The sequence below is a fragment of the Prionailurus viverrinus genome, chromosome C1 (genome assembly GCF_022837055.1).
Source record: "Prionailurus viverrinus isolate Anna chromosome C1, UM_Priviv_1.0, whole genome shotgun sequence".
Taxonomy (NCBI): domain Eukaryota; kingdom Metazoa; phylum Chordata; class Mammalia; order Carnivora; family Felidae; genus Prionailurus; species Prionailurus viverrinus.
This window is the reverse complement of record NC_062568.1, coordinates 140,566,700-140,581,699: the sequence shown is the minus strand read 5'-3', so window position 1 is coordinate 140,581,699 and position 15,000 is coordinate 140,566,700. Positions and strand designations below refer to the sequence as shown.

At 37.7% G+C, this 15,000-nt stretch overlaps 1 protein-coding gene across 4 annotated transcripts in view; it reads left to right on the top strand.

Moving 5' to 3' along the window:
- Window positions 1-5,424, top strand: part of LMO4 (LIM domain only 4) — a 17,257-nt gene extending 11,833 nt beyond the window's left edge. For all 4 annotated transcript variants that reach the window (XM_047870956.1, XM_047870955.1, XM_047870958.1 and 1 more), the window contains exon 5: window positions 4,631-5,424. In XM_047870956.1, coding sequence (XP_047726912.1) covers window positions 4,631-4,639 — 9 coding nt within the window. In that variant the 3' untranslated portion in view covers window positions 4,640-5,424. The remainder of the gene's footprint in view (window positions 1-4,630) is intronic.
- The last annotated feature ends 9,576 nt before the right edge of the window (window positions 5,425-15,000 follow it).

Here is a 15,000-nt window from a genome sequence, read left to right as displayed (position 1 = left end):
ATAAGCTTTATTAGAGCGAGTTGGAAGGTTCAACCTTCAAGGGAGTTTTCCTCAGTGGTCGTGTGTTTGTGTGCCCTTTTAAAGAAACGTAGAGTACTCATACATACAGGATTCAGAAATGGGAGTGCTGATTTATTAAATTGTGAATCTTTTGTCGTTGAGAAAGATCCTGACTTTTAGTTATATCTGTAGCTTCCCCAGTGTTGAACAGAGGATTATCACATGCAAAGTCCAAACATAAAACTTCCGTATAACCGGTTGTTTATCCCACTTGACAGTTTTGAAATTCAGAAATACGATGTGAATAGGTTATTGTGGGAGGAAAATTAGAAACATTTATGGTAGGAAAAGGGAATAAATGTCATTGTCATGAAAGAATGATTTCTGCATTAGTAATGGCAATCTGAACACCTGCCTTCCAAACCCAGTTTACAGAGCGTTCATTTTGAGAAAAGCAGTTTCACAAACATTTCTGTAGTTTCAGAGGAGGGCGTTTTTGTTGATCAGTAGTCCCATAAAATTTGAATCAGTTACGACTTTTAAAACACAGTTCTGGGTCTTTGCTAATCACTTTGGGCCGCTGGTAGCTCCATTAAAGATTACGTATCTCGATTCTTGATCCACAACTGGAAAGTTTTTGGACCAGAGTTAAAAGTGAGGAAATTTTATACAGTTGTTCAAATCACTTCAGAGGAAAAATGGCGATCAACAGTTGTCCAGCCCCCCCAGTACTGGATAGTTTTAGATCTATTTTAATCTCCTTAATAAGTCCTATAGCTATGCAAGTGAGTGCATTTTGATAACTGCTGTGCCTAATTTGTAACAATTACTGTCAACCTTCAGTTAAGAGACTGTTCATTCCACACTGGCCCAGAAAAGAGTGAAATGTATGACTCGTGTGCATAATTTTATTCACATCATATTTCATACTGATTATGTATTGATGACATTGATTCATTTACTCTTTACAGCGCCACTTGCATGGATATTAAATCTTATTGACCACAGATGAATTTTAATTTCAGATTGGTGATAGATTTTTCCATCAGCTCTGATAGTATGTTTGACTTTTTCATCATTAACCCAGGCAATCACACAGCACTGAGTTATTGCATTGAAACAAAAAGTGCACACTTCACTTGGTAATTCTTTATGGATTTACAATAGGAACTTCATTAATGTCTGTTGTAAGGATCACAAAAAAAACAACATTTATCTGCAAATAGGAATTTAGCAAGCTTCAAAAGTCTCAGGAAAAAATATTAGGCTTCTTTGTCTTCTGTAATGCATTTCTTAATGCTGTGTGTGGGGAAAATGACTAATATTTGAAAACTTTTAACCATTTAAAATTATACTGCCGTATTTTAGTGCTGATTTTTATCATTTTCCCTTACTCAAATTTATGGGATAAGTTTAAATGTATTTTCTGTTTCTTTATTAAGTAAATGTTAATACATGAGAATCTGAACACTTTTTTTTTGGCTTACTGGTATGGAAGCTACCTAGAATACTGTTTTAAAAATAGAAGTTTAATTTCTTATTTCAAATTAACCAGTCACCATTGATGAGGCATTTCAAGCCTCTTTAAGGAATGCCAGTCCATATAAATACTTAGATTTTTATGGTTTGAATTGTAATGAAGTGAATCTATAGGGCAGAGTTAAGAACGATGGATAAGTCACGTAAATATTTTGAGATACCCCTTTCAATTTAGAGGCAAAGCCATTTTACAGTCATACTTGAGAGCCAAAAAAGTTTTAAAAAAAAGGAAGAAAAGAAATGTGCTAGGAGGAACATGGTTGATCTCTTCCCCACCCCCTCCCATGTAAAAAGTCTAGTTTTTCTGCAGATTACATCCTAAGTTTGTTGCTGGTTTTATACCATTTCTTTCCCTGACTTAAGTAGAAAAAATGATTGTTGCAACTAAACCAGCATGCATCGTGAGAATTCAGGGATGTGGAGACAGGATGGAAAATGTAGTGCAAAGGGCACGTAGGAAATACAAGCAAGATCTCACGGTACTGTCCTATTGGGTGCGAGGTGACGTAAATTCAGAGGTGCTAGGGAGGAAGGCTGGAGAGACACTTGGCGGACGTGTTTACAAGATGGTATGTGTTGTGCCTTGTAGATCAGTCTTCTGTTTACCACACCTTTTGCAGGATGGGAGAGGAAAGATGTTCATTTTGGGTCACAGGATGTAGTAGGGCACCAGTAGGAACCAACTGGTACATGTTTCCTTAATGTTGGAAGCCAAATAGACAGGTGGTGGCCTTCAAAAATTAATAGCTCTTAAAAGGCATAGGGAAGTATAACTTAAGGATATGTTCTTGTCAGACATAGGTAAGAAGCTGTGTTTTGGGGATGATGTTAATTAAGAACATTTCCCTGTTGGCATAAATGTCTCACATATTCGCCCTCGGTGCTCAGCTCACCATGAGCACGGTCAATTCACAAGGCGGTTTTTGTAAATAAAGGTTTTGGGCAAGCTGAACGTGGTCCAGGGAGATATTAATGAGAGGGCAAGGGGGAAAGAGGTAATGAAAACACACTTCCTGGTGGAACATAAACTGCTTTCTGGACCTAGAGAATGCTTTAAAATTATTTTCCCAAACCCTGTGGTGTTTCTTTTCTGGAGGAGAGGAGATAGGGAGAAATGACAAACTGCTCCATTTTATTATTTTCTTCTCTCTCCTCATTCTCTATGTTTTTGGTAGGGAAAATTGGACATTAATTTTGGCCGTTTTCCTTCTATTCGCAGAACCAATTACGTTTTTAGTGCATGATGCATAATAAATATACCCAAGGATCCTCTGGCTGAAAAGTAATGAGTTGATTACTTATACACCCCTTCTTTAAAGGCAGCTAATTGTATAGAAAGTATAGGTCCCCATCAGCTGGTCCCTTTAAACTTTTATTTTCCTGAAATTTGTTGCCAGTGTCGGGGATGTGTAGTTTAAGTTGTTCTGCATCATTGGCTTTGGTATATTCTAGAAAAATGATTTTAAGCTTATAAATCTTACAGGGTCTTGACTGAAATCTCAGACCACTAGTGTTCAGGATCTACCAACATTTTACAGCCTTTACCATTTAAAGGAGGCTTGGTTATCCTCAGGAAAACATTGCCTTCTAGAGACTTCTGTAAATACAATCCAAAATTGTGGCTGATTTTTTTTTTTTTTCTTTCTCTCTCTCTCTCTCTCTCTCTCTCTCTCTCTCTCTTTTTTTTTTTTTCTAATTTTTGCCTGCTTTGGAATTCTTTCTTCCACTCAAGAGTGGTGGTTCCGTCTAGGATTATCAGTGCTTTTCAGTAAAATAAAAGCTCACGTCTCTTTAGTTGGAGGAAAATTTAGCAAGTGTTCTAGCTTACATATCACTTCGTAGTCCCCGTAGTTACATAATTGGTGTTGTGTGTGTCCATCGTAGAGGACATTTGATGCTCATTTATTAAATATGCTCGCTGGCTGCTGCTGCATCTTTGTTCTGGACAGACAAATTACCTTTCTCACACTGAGCTTCCACTCTGGGGAATTAAGCCTCCACCACTTTAATTAGCTTGGAAGTGGGGGGTTGCAGTTCCTAATAGACTTCAGGCTTTTAGTAAGTTAGGGAAAGGGTGAAACAAGAACTTCCTGGGAAGCTCGAAATGTCATTTAAAAACCATAAAAACCTAATATATATTATTTCATTTTGGTAATTGCAAACAGATTGTATTTGACGACCGTGTGGATTATCATTTCTAACTTAGACGTTAAAGTTAGACTTCCATTGAACTATGTTTTTTAATTGAGCATAAGTCATTAACACATTACATGTTTGATTCATGTATTTACAATATTTATGTAATATTAAGTGACATTAAGTATTAATATGTAATACTAAGGGAGAAGTAGTATCTGAATATTTGTATGGTATGTGCATGTGTGTGTGTGTGTGTGTATACATATGTAGATATATATATATATATACCTAACCTATATCTGTATCTGTCTGTATACATAGATATATATACCCACATGTACAAACACATACCTTTAGGTTGAGAAGGACATGGGTGAATAGACATCATATGAGGATATCAGAATAATAATTACCAGTGTTTGTTTAGCTTTTATTATGTGCCAGGCACTGTTGAAAGTGTCCCATACGTATGATGTAATCCTTGTAACAGCCTTATTATCCCCACTTTAACCGTGAGGAAACTGAGGCACAAAGTAACCTTGCCAAAGGTCCTGTGGTTGAGCACATTAGCCCAAAACTTCCTTGGGGAGGACTGGGCTCCGAAGGTGCATTTAAGAGACTATTACTGAGGCAAGATGTTGCAGTTCATTCTTTTCAGAAACAAAGTTTCTTTCAAGAGGGTTAAGCAATTCATTGTAGAACTTTATACCAGAAACTTTCCGAAAGTCCATTTATTGTCTCATTTTCTCTGCTAGTGAAACTGCAGAAAATGTTATGCTTTAGCTCTTCACTGCCGGAGTAAGTAGCGTAGAAAGCCTCCATCAAGTCACAGTTGGAAAGTAATCTAATAAAAGAAGATTAGTGAATGTAGAGAAGACAAAAGCAGTCATGTTTGAGTTTAATATCTCAAATTTAGCATTTTAGCTAAGATGCCCGTTTTTATTTCTTGCAGGTCTGCTAAAAGGTCAGAGTAATGCAGAATGCGTGCCTTCATCTCAGACTTTGTTCATCACAGGTGGATCCCATGTGTCTTCAGTAGACAGGTCACCTTTGTAGCTAGCACCAGTGCCAGCTCCATGCCATTGCACCTTCTTTAGTCTTGACTGCCCTTCCCGCATTTATTGGTGTATTAAAATGACTGAATATGAACATTAAGGACTCCATGAACCTGGGCTAATGGGGAGACTGTAGAGAAAATGAAAAAAGATCCACCGGAGGACATCTTTGGGGGGGGGAGGGAGCTTGGGAGGAGGGAAATGACTAATGAAGCTAATTAAAAGAAGCATTCAAATCTGCTTTCTACCCTCATTAACAATTAGCAGGGCACTGGCCAGAGTTTGTACCCTGTGTTTTACCTTAACAACATTCTATTTGCTCTTTGTATATTTAAGTGTTGTAAGGAAATGTGTTTCAATCAAAACTGAACATGAGATAAAGGAAAGAGATGTGGCTTTTGTGATATTCTATCACAAACACTTTTATTGTATCTCTGTAAAATACAATGTATGTATGCATGTAAGTGTTCTTGTCCTAATGTTGCTACTTCCATGGCAAAGAAAAGAAAAAAAAGAATGAAAAAAAAAAAAAAAGAAAAAAATTGGAAAAAAAAATCAGGCTCATAGCAGCTACTGTGTAGAAATTTCCCCCTACTTCTAATTTGCTGAATGAAGAAAAAAATCTTTTATTTGTGATATTTTCAGAGACATTTGCTCTAGTATGGTGTATTTAAATAATAAAAACTTAAAAGAAAAAATATTCGATGGAGTTTGGATTTAAACACTGCTTTTTCTCTTCGTTGTATTTTGGAAAAATTTAGTAGTTTTTGTTTGTTTGTTTGATACCAACTTCACTCTAAATCTTAAGGGTCAAGGGAGGTGTGGTGTGTGTGTTTATTTAGCTCTGGGCCAATAAGGTTTTTTTCAAATTACTTAACCATGCCATTTTTGGCAGGGCTACAAAGCAATGTTTCTAACGGAGTCCTTTTTATAAGTTCAGAATATTCTGGTAACTTAAGCACTTCATTACACTTCTATATCACAGTGAATCTTTTGTGTTTATATATAAATATTTGTTTGATTCTTCAGCTATTCCGTTGATTCATTTTTCTCAATAGGAAAGCCTTGGGTATTGGCGAAAAGCATGCTAAAGAATGTGGCGTAACCGTCTTGTTCTCTTAACCAAGTTTATAGCTTTTGAAGGAAATAGCATTTCTAAGCCATACCTGTACGCATTTTGAAGTTTCCTTAGTTGTTAGGGACCCAGAGCTCTTTGACAGCCGACTTCAGTGGGTGGAGCCACCATTTCCTGGTGAGCTTTTAGACGCCTGTGGTCTGCTGTATGATTTGTTTATTTTGTTTTGCTCTTACGCTCTTCGCTCTGCCTTTCCATATGTTTGGGGTAGGATTTCGATTTCACTTGGTAGTAATCTTGAGATATTTAGTTGCTAGTTCTGGGCAGCAGACCCAGCACCCCAGTGGCGCCCTGTGGAAAGCGTGCATAGGCCAAGGACTTGGTGGCCCATGGTCAGTGTTAGGAAAGACCAAAGAGGCTGCTGTGCCAGGTTTGCGAGCAGATCTCCGGGACAGTTTGTATCACAGGTTCATAAAAAAACCAGGTGTGTTTATAATGCTACTTGAAATATTCTTTCTAAAAATGGCATTTGTTTTATTTTCTCTTGTTCCCGAAAAGCTCCCAACATAGACCTCTCAGAACAGGTTACATAGAGAGGTCCAGTTCAGTACATTTCAACCAGCAGTCAGTTTCCCTTTGGGATCTTCTGCTTTCAAAGACTGCAGGCCAGGAGGAAAAATCAGTTGCTCCAACTGCAAAGCTCCTGTGAACCTCCTGTAGGAGAATTTAAAGGTAGAGAGTTAAAGTGAATAGTTCTATTAGAGCTTTATGAAAAGAAAATGCAAGAAAAAAAAATGAACAAAATCACAGACGTAACAGTATCTGTTTGAGTTAAATCCTGGGGGAATTTCTAGGGACTAGTTCTGGTTCTTACATTCCGCCCCCCCCCCCCCCCCACCTTTAAGCTGCTTTAAAGGAATGTGGACTCTTCAGCATAGAAAGGGGGAGTGTTAATAAGAATACCAGCATCCCCTCTATTCTTTTTGGCGTAAGCACTCATGTCTCATATAGTGCAGAAATTCAAAGGGGATAGTTAATAACTTTTAGTAAGTAATACAGTGTGGCATTTGGTGATGTGGAGGGCTCAGGTCATTAAAGACTTTAAATGAACTATTATATGGCTGGTTCCTCAAGCACTGCTGCATATTTAATAACGAGCTTCTAAAAGCATTTCTTAAGTTGCAGACCTATAAGATTACAAATGTCACTCATGTTAGTATAATCCACATGCAAGTGATGAAGCCTTCTCTTTGATGTGCTAAATTGGAGAAGGACTAATGGAGCTATGAATATACAATAGAACATATTTAAGTAGTAGTCTTGCTTTAGGTAAAACACTTCCTTGAAACCAGAGGCATTTCAAACAATAAAACCCGGCTCTAATGGGGATGCTCTGTGTGGATAGAAAGCTCCTAAAAACACTCAGGTTTATTCTGATGTGAGCGGTGATTGCGTTCCTCCCCCAACCCCAACATGGCTTAGAAGAAAAAAAAAAAAAAATCCACGAGCTTGTTCACCTTTCATCCATTGCATTTGCGATGTTAGTGAGATGTGCTCCATTCTTTTGAAAGGACTTATTTAATATTAACCACATCATAGAGCAAGATGGCCCCCAATCCCTACAAGCAAGTGCAATTAAATAAAAGCAAATGTTACTGAGCCCTGCTGAACTCCTGATTAAAAAAAAATGTTTATGATACATATAAATGTCTCAATCATGCAAATTGTCACTCTTGCTAATGAAACAATTTTGTAAAAAGATTGTCCTCTGAAAGGGTTTAATGTTTTTTTATTTTTTTTATTATTGTTTTTTTATTTTTATATATATATATTTTTAACCTATCTGTCTAGTTAGATTTACACACCCCGAAAGGCAGGAGAGCCCGGATGAAGCTTTTCTAAACCAAATCGTTTGCCACAAGGAACTATTTCCAGCTCTTCGTGATTTATTAGGAAATAGTTTAACATGGACTGTAGTGTCTTATAAAATATAAAATGAGAAAACTGTCACACCAAAATGAAGCCTGTGAAATTGTCATCCTCTTACTATTAACTGTATTTAAGTTCTTTCTTTTGCTCTTATTAACAGATATTTGAAACAACTAATCATCTAGAATGAAGCTCTTAAATTAAATGGCTTTAAATGTCAATAGAGTAAGATTCTAATGTGTACTACTATTTATATAATATTTTCTTCGGGCCCATAAATTATACAACAGTGAGTCCAAGAGCTATATATCAAGGCACTAATAAAGAGTTTCCCTGTAACCTAAATAGTTGTATTTAAAGAGAGAAGAGGTTGTCCAAAGACTCCTTCACCTGTGAATTATCTCCTGGGTGCTAGTGCACCTATGACTCCCTTTGAGAGACTGTTGGAAACACAGAGCCTTTGCAAGTTGATGTTAGTTGTCACTTTGTTACTAAGGCTCACCTATTGTCAGTCCAGCCAAGTCACAGAAATGCTTATTGCAGTTAAATAGCAATTTGTTTCCATGAAACTGCAATTAAAGTATTACTGAGCAGCCATTTTAGATTGGCAATGCTCTGAACGCATGTTAAACAGCCAGCAACTCCCACTTGGAGAGTCTGAGCCCCGACTAGCAGCAAAGTGTAACACATTCACCCATGTTGGGTATCTAGTTAAGAGGCATTTGTAGCCCTCTGCTCCCATCGTGAACATGCTGAGAGCAATGACAAGTCAGGGCTGATTTTTGGAAGGTGAACTTGCAACTTACCTCAAGTGAATACTATTTCCAGTTGTACAAGAAGTGCTTTATGCTAGTAGATATGTGCATGTTTCCTAGAGGGAATGTTTTGCGAGTTCAGATTGATTCTGCTGAGAATGGACTAACTCGGAGGCCTCGAGCCAATAATGTACTACAGGTCCTGACATGTTACAGCTGTGTAAACAGGGCCATTCTATCTCCTAAATCACAACTAATAAAGCAGAGGATGAAAATCAATTGATTCTGTTATAAGTTCTTTGAATGACACTAGAAAGTTGTTTAATGACTGTGTTAGAATGGGCAAGCCTGAGTTTAGCCACCAAAATACCTATTTTAGTCGTCTCTCTCCCCTCAGAAACAGGGGCAAGACAGCCTTTCCCAGGTGTTAGCATCCCCACCACCAAATCGAAACCTGCCGGGGAAAGGAAAGCCTCTGAACCAAATTCTTCCAGCTGATCCAAAGTTCAGGATTTGTTGAGTAAAAAAGGTGAAGTGCAAAAGGTTTTATTGAAAATGCGAAACATTGATGTAAGATCCTGAGAGAGGAAAGGATATCAGAGGTGGTGTTTTAAAATGCAATTAGCACTGAATTCTAACCAGCTTGGAAACAATCATTAGTTCACGAGAACAGGAGGCATCTCACCTTCCTTGGGCCTAGAAAGATCCCCCTACCTTGAATCAAAAGGTTTACGTCCTCAACTTTTTCAAAAATAATTTTCATATGCGGTGCATCTATTCGTAGGCTTTCACCTGTGTTGTTTGAGCTGTGATTTTATTTTTTTAAGAGGAAAACAGTTTCTTCCTAAATTAATTTTTCATTTGCGTTGAACTGAATGCTTTTAGGAACTGAAAAGAGAAAATCTGAAGACAGACTGAATTTACAAATGAAGATTAATTATGAAAGCTGGAGAGGAAATTGCTTGCACGGGCTGTAATTGTGTACCTTTTTCTTTATTTAAGTAAGGTTAGGTAGCGATGGGTGTGTCTTCAATACCGCATATCCCTCTAAGGCCTGGGATAGATTTTTGTCATCAATCACGGGACTTCCGCTTTCCATAAACCTTACGTCTTTAAATAGAATGTATAATATAATAACTTCATCTTGGAGTTGTATAGTGCTTTGTAAATGTACTTACATGTTCACATGTATGATTAACAAGTTCTTACACACGTCATCTCAGTCCTTACAGTAATCTTGATGACTATTGCCTCGTTTTTACAGATGGGGTCGTGAAGTTTCAGGGAGGTGACTTTGTAAGCAGGGCCAGGACGAGAGTGAAGTGAATGCACTATTTGGTGCAAAATTTAAGGGAGTGCCAGAAAATCAGTAATCAGGATAATGTTATAGTGCAACATTTTGTAAATGTAAAATTAATGCAAAAACATCTATGGTGAACAAAACATCAGAATTTTAAATAAAGGCAGGATCGGTATTCCCTTTCCTTATGCCTCAGACTCCAATATGGCTGAGCACTATCATTAAGGCCCAAAGTTGCCAGAGCTGCTGTTTGACCACTGGTACCATTTGGTACAATTTCTTTATAAATTGTTAGGCTGCAACAATGATGCAGATTATTCTATGAGCCGTAACTAGGTTTCTGTCCTCCCTTAAAAAACTGAGGTATCTATCGCATTTTATCTGTATCCAACCTGGAATGCCAACTCGTTTAGATTGCCTACATTTTTTAGCCTCACTCTAAAAGAAATTTCTTTTCAGTTTTGACAAATCTCAACTACTTCATGATGAGTAATTAAGTATCATTGGTAACAACTCTGCCTACAAGTTGTTGCTGAGGAAAAAGAGCAAGGCTTTAGTAATCACATTAGTCTGGAAAGCAAAATGGATGACTGTATCTAACTGTGTCCTATACAGATTTGTAAATCTTTAAAATGTTTGGATGAACTATGTCTTAAGTCTGCAGATAATATTTGTGGCAAATAACAGGTCAATGGGTTCAGTTCTATCAAAGTAACGCATACTTCTGTAAGTATAAAAGAGGTAATATACACACACAACAATTTTTATAGAAAATTTTTACACGTTCTAGCATGATGTGCAAAGCAGATAGCTATATCGTGAAAACTGCTATTCATATGTGTTGTTTTAAGATGGAAGAGCACTGAAGTATTCAAATGGAACAGATTATACCTTTAATTACATCCAAATATGATTCTGAGCTGAGTTTTAAAATTTTGTTGGCTGTACTATTTTCCCATTAATTGCTAGGATCCAAAAAGATATCAAAATTTGTAAATAAATTACTATCACACACCATTAAATCCAAGCTGCCTTCATTACAAAGAGAAAAAATAGCTAAGGAAAAATTTCTGCTCAATTTAATGAAATAAAAAATTCTACTCAAGATAATAAAGTTATTTTGATGTTAATCTAATGGCTAAGCAAAAAAAAGACTTTTTTTTTTTTTTTTTTTTTGGCTCAGGTTCCTGACTAGTGCATTTTGGTGCCAAAGTACCTGTTCTCAAAACCCATAGTGTCTATGTTATTTCATCAAGTATCTCAGCCCAGTGACTCTGCAGGCTTTCTTTTAATCTTTTATTCTGCTGTGTGCAAAATGAGACTTAGGTTAGCCAATATATGTTTTTTTCCAGTCTGAAGACTAAATTACCCTTCTCATTGGACATGGATGAATATACATACATCCTGTAAGGACCTGAGAAATATGCGCAGACCAGCACACAATAGATTCGAAACTACAGAATATTGATTGCAAAGAACAAGATACTATGTATTTGTTATGTGTATGTTATGACCCACGCTCATAAAATCACTACATTGAGTCTGGTAACGTCACCGAGGCATAGGCAGGATTTGCACCACATAGCGAGGCTGCAAGACCCATGCACTCAATCGCGTCGGTACGCTACTGTCTAGCGTAAGACTGAAAACCACCATAGGTACATTCTAGGTTTTCAGCAAGTGCCTTCCATATCCAGAGATTCATAACCAGTGCAAGCAGTAGCCTGCATGGTGTTTATCAGATAGGTTTTTTTTGTTGGTGTTGTTTTCTTTTGTTGTTGGCAGGAAGTGGGCATAGATGTTTATAGAATTTATAGTAGATAAAGTATTTTCTCTTAAATTCTAGGCTATGGGGAAATTTCTATCACGAGAAAAAGGGAGTAGGGAGAATGGAAGGAATACTTGCTTACATAAATCGCTCTTCAAGGGAGGATCAAGAGGCTGGAGTATCTGGCTGCAGATTGGGAAGAAGGCTGAGTGGGCTCCCCAAACACCCTCACCACCCCATTTATATGGTTTGTCTTATTTCACCACCACCACCGAGAACCTCTTCCCTACACATATAGGATGCTGTTACTGTGCGTGGTGAAACTCAAGCTATGTTTTTGTGTACTGCGGGCCTGGGCAAGGCTGTGACATCAGGAGGTTTCAGACATTAGCAGCGTTGGCAGTTTTTAAGTTGATGCGATACAGCATTTGGTGACACTTCACAGGTGTGTCAGGGAGAGCTGAGGTGAAATGAAAATCGCAACAGAATGAAAGCAGACTCCAATGTTCTCGATGAAGTTTGGGGTACCACTGTGGCGAGAAACATTGCCTCTGGTTTGTTAAAGCGACAGCCCGTGGAAACCTAATCCTTCCCTTGTCTGAGTGAAGTGGAACAGTGGGGCCTGGAAGAGATGGAGGGGGCAGGTTTGAGTTTTTTGATTTGTTACTGAGTGAATCAGGCAGATAAACAGGCTTGATTTTCAAAGGACAGGCAATCCTAAATGGATTTCTGACACTGAGGCTTTTAGCTAGGTCTTTCTTCCTGGGGATGGGTGTAATTCACCGACTCCATCAGTTACCTCATGCTGTAAGCAATTTTTTTTTTTCTTTTTTTACCCTCTTTAAGTAGCAAAATGTGTTTTAGAATTTTTTTTTTTTTTAAGTGGGGAAAAGATTCTGGCTGGCTTTGTTACTCTTGAAAGCCAGACAGTCTTTGCTATGAGCCAAGCAAAGGTGTAACTGTAGTATTTTTCTCCCTAAGTTGTGCTTTATATATTTTTTTTTTTTTAGCCCAGAATTTGATTTCCAACAGGCCCACCAAAGGATTCTGCCTCTGGAATCCCCTTGTTTTGCATGCAGATGGCATGTTAATGAACTCATTACTGTGCATTTTATCCAGCTCTGGACAGATTTGTGACATTATTTTTCAAAACAAAACGGGGTTAGGCAGTTGGTTGGTTGGGTTTGATGAGAATCGGGTGACTAAGTTAAAAAAATATTTCCCCAAACACTACCAACCTGCTCAGGGTTGCTGCTAAACATTCTACGAAACTATCCCTATTCCCTTCAACTCCCTCCAAAATAGGTTCTTTGATTCTTCCACATTCCTAGAGACTTATATAGAACTGTGTACCTTCCAGAAGGTGTGTGGTCCAACTCCATTCTAAAACTAGGTAATTCTGGGCTTTCTTTTTGATTCCTTGGGTATCTGCGGGCACCTTGTGTATCTCTTTTAGCTTTGGTTCCTGCATCAGCAAAGGGGAGGCAATACTCACTGTTGTCTTAAGGGGAACGCTATGAAAATTAATGATGGGATATTTACCCTGTATTCTGTGCTTTGTGATTTTTAGGGTGAAGAGACTCACACCTTTTATCTTAAAGCATGTAATAAATAACATCTTATTGATGCTTATTGTGAAATAAGCATCAGACTGGAAATCAGGAAATACTTGGAATTTAATTTCAGTCCTGAAGGGAAGTCAAAGGGAACCTAGGATTACATTTGTCTTTCCAATCAAATATTAGCCATGGGCCTGTCATTTAATCTTAGTACCTCGTTTTGTCTATCTGTTAAATAGGAATTTACTAATAACAGCTATATTTGCCAGTGCCTTAGATAAATCATTTGAAGGCAAAAGTGCTTTATGTTCTAGAGATGGCAATCTTTTGGCTTGTAAACCCTGAAACAATGGAAAATGTAGTCACCTCTCCAATTTAAGGGTTAATTATACTTTGAAAACTATTACAGCTAACTCTTGCCCATCTTCTCGAATGAAGGGGAATAATAATGTAGATTAATTCAAAACAATGGATTACACTCAAATAATTTATTTTTGGTTTAGAATATAATATGTAATTATTTTATTTGTTAAAAAGATATTTTTTGAGCAGTTTTAGGTTCACAGAAAAATTGAGAGGAAGGCACAGAGATTCCCCCATATCCCCACACGTGTACAGCCTCCTCCATTATCAACATCTCCCACCAGAGTGGTACATTTGTTACAGCTGATGAGCCTGCATTGACACATCATAATCACCCAGAGTCCATAGTTTACATTATGGTTCACTCTTGCTGTTGCACAGTCTACGAGTTTGGACAAATGTATAATGACATGCATTCATCATTATTTTCACCCCCCTAAAAATCCTCTGTGCTCTGCCTGTTCATCCCTCCCTTACCCCACAAACCCCAGCAACCACTGATCTTTTTATTGTCTCCATGGTTTTGCCTTTTCCAGAACGTCAGGTAGTTGGAATGGTATAGTATGTAGCCTTTTCAGATTGGTTCTTTCCTTAGTAATATACATTTAAAGTTCCTCTACATGCTTTTATGGCTCGGTAGCTCTTTTCCTCTTAGCAGTGAATAATATTCCATTGTCTGGATGGACCGCCGTTTATTTATCCATTCACCTACTGAAGGACATCTTGGTTGCTTCCAAGTTTCAGCAATTATGAATAAAGCCCCTATAATTATCTGTGTGCGGGTTTCTGTGTGGATATAAGTTTTCAGTTATGTAATTTTTGGAAGCAAGGTAATGCTTTTGTTAGGCAAACGTTACACAACATTTGGAATTCCATAAACTCGGACCAAATGGCGGTGGAAGGTAGCTCAGGAAAGAAATGAACATCTATTAATTCTATATGGGCCATGAATTTCTTTTATAAGCCATCCCCAGCATACAACTTGAGGAAGCTGTTACTACTCCTACATTTGCAGTTGTGGGAGCAGAGACTTGGAGAAGTAAAAGAACGTGTTCAAGGTCATATAGCAAGGTATTAGGAAAACTGAACCTGACCCCAGAGCCTTATCAACAGGCTCTCCTGGCCTCTTGTAGGGGAAAGCATAGTAGGATTAAAGCTTTACCACAGCTAATCCCCTGCCTGGCAAGTCTACTATCAGATAATGGAGTTGACACTGTACATTTAAAACCATAGCAAACTTGTAGATGTTAAAAATGTTTGATCGCCTTTGGAAGAAGACACTGATCTAGGTGTCATTATTTACATATGAAAATAGTTGTAGTGCCCTCCTGACCATACACTTTCCTTCAAAAGGGTACTAACCTTTACTTCCCATTTCGTAGCTCTTTGAGGAAGGAGAAGAAATTATCATTTGCTACTTGTCTGGTAATTCATTGAGGAGTAACTGTTATTGAGCTCAGCCTTTACATGCAATAACGCGTTTATTTCTCATAAGAATCCTGTAAAATCAATTTTACG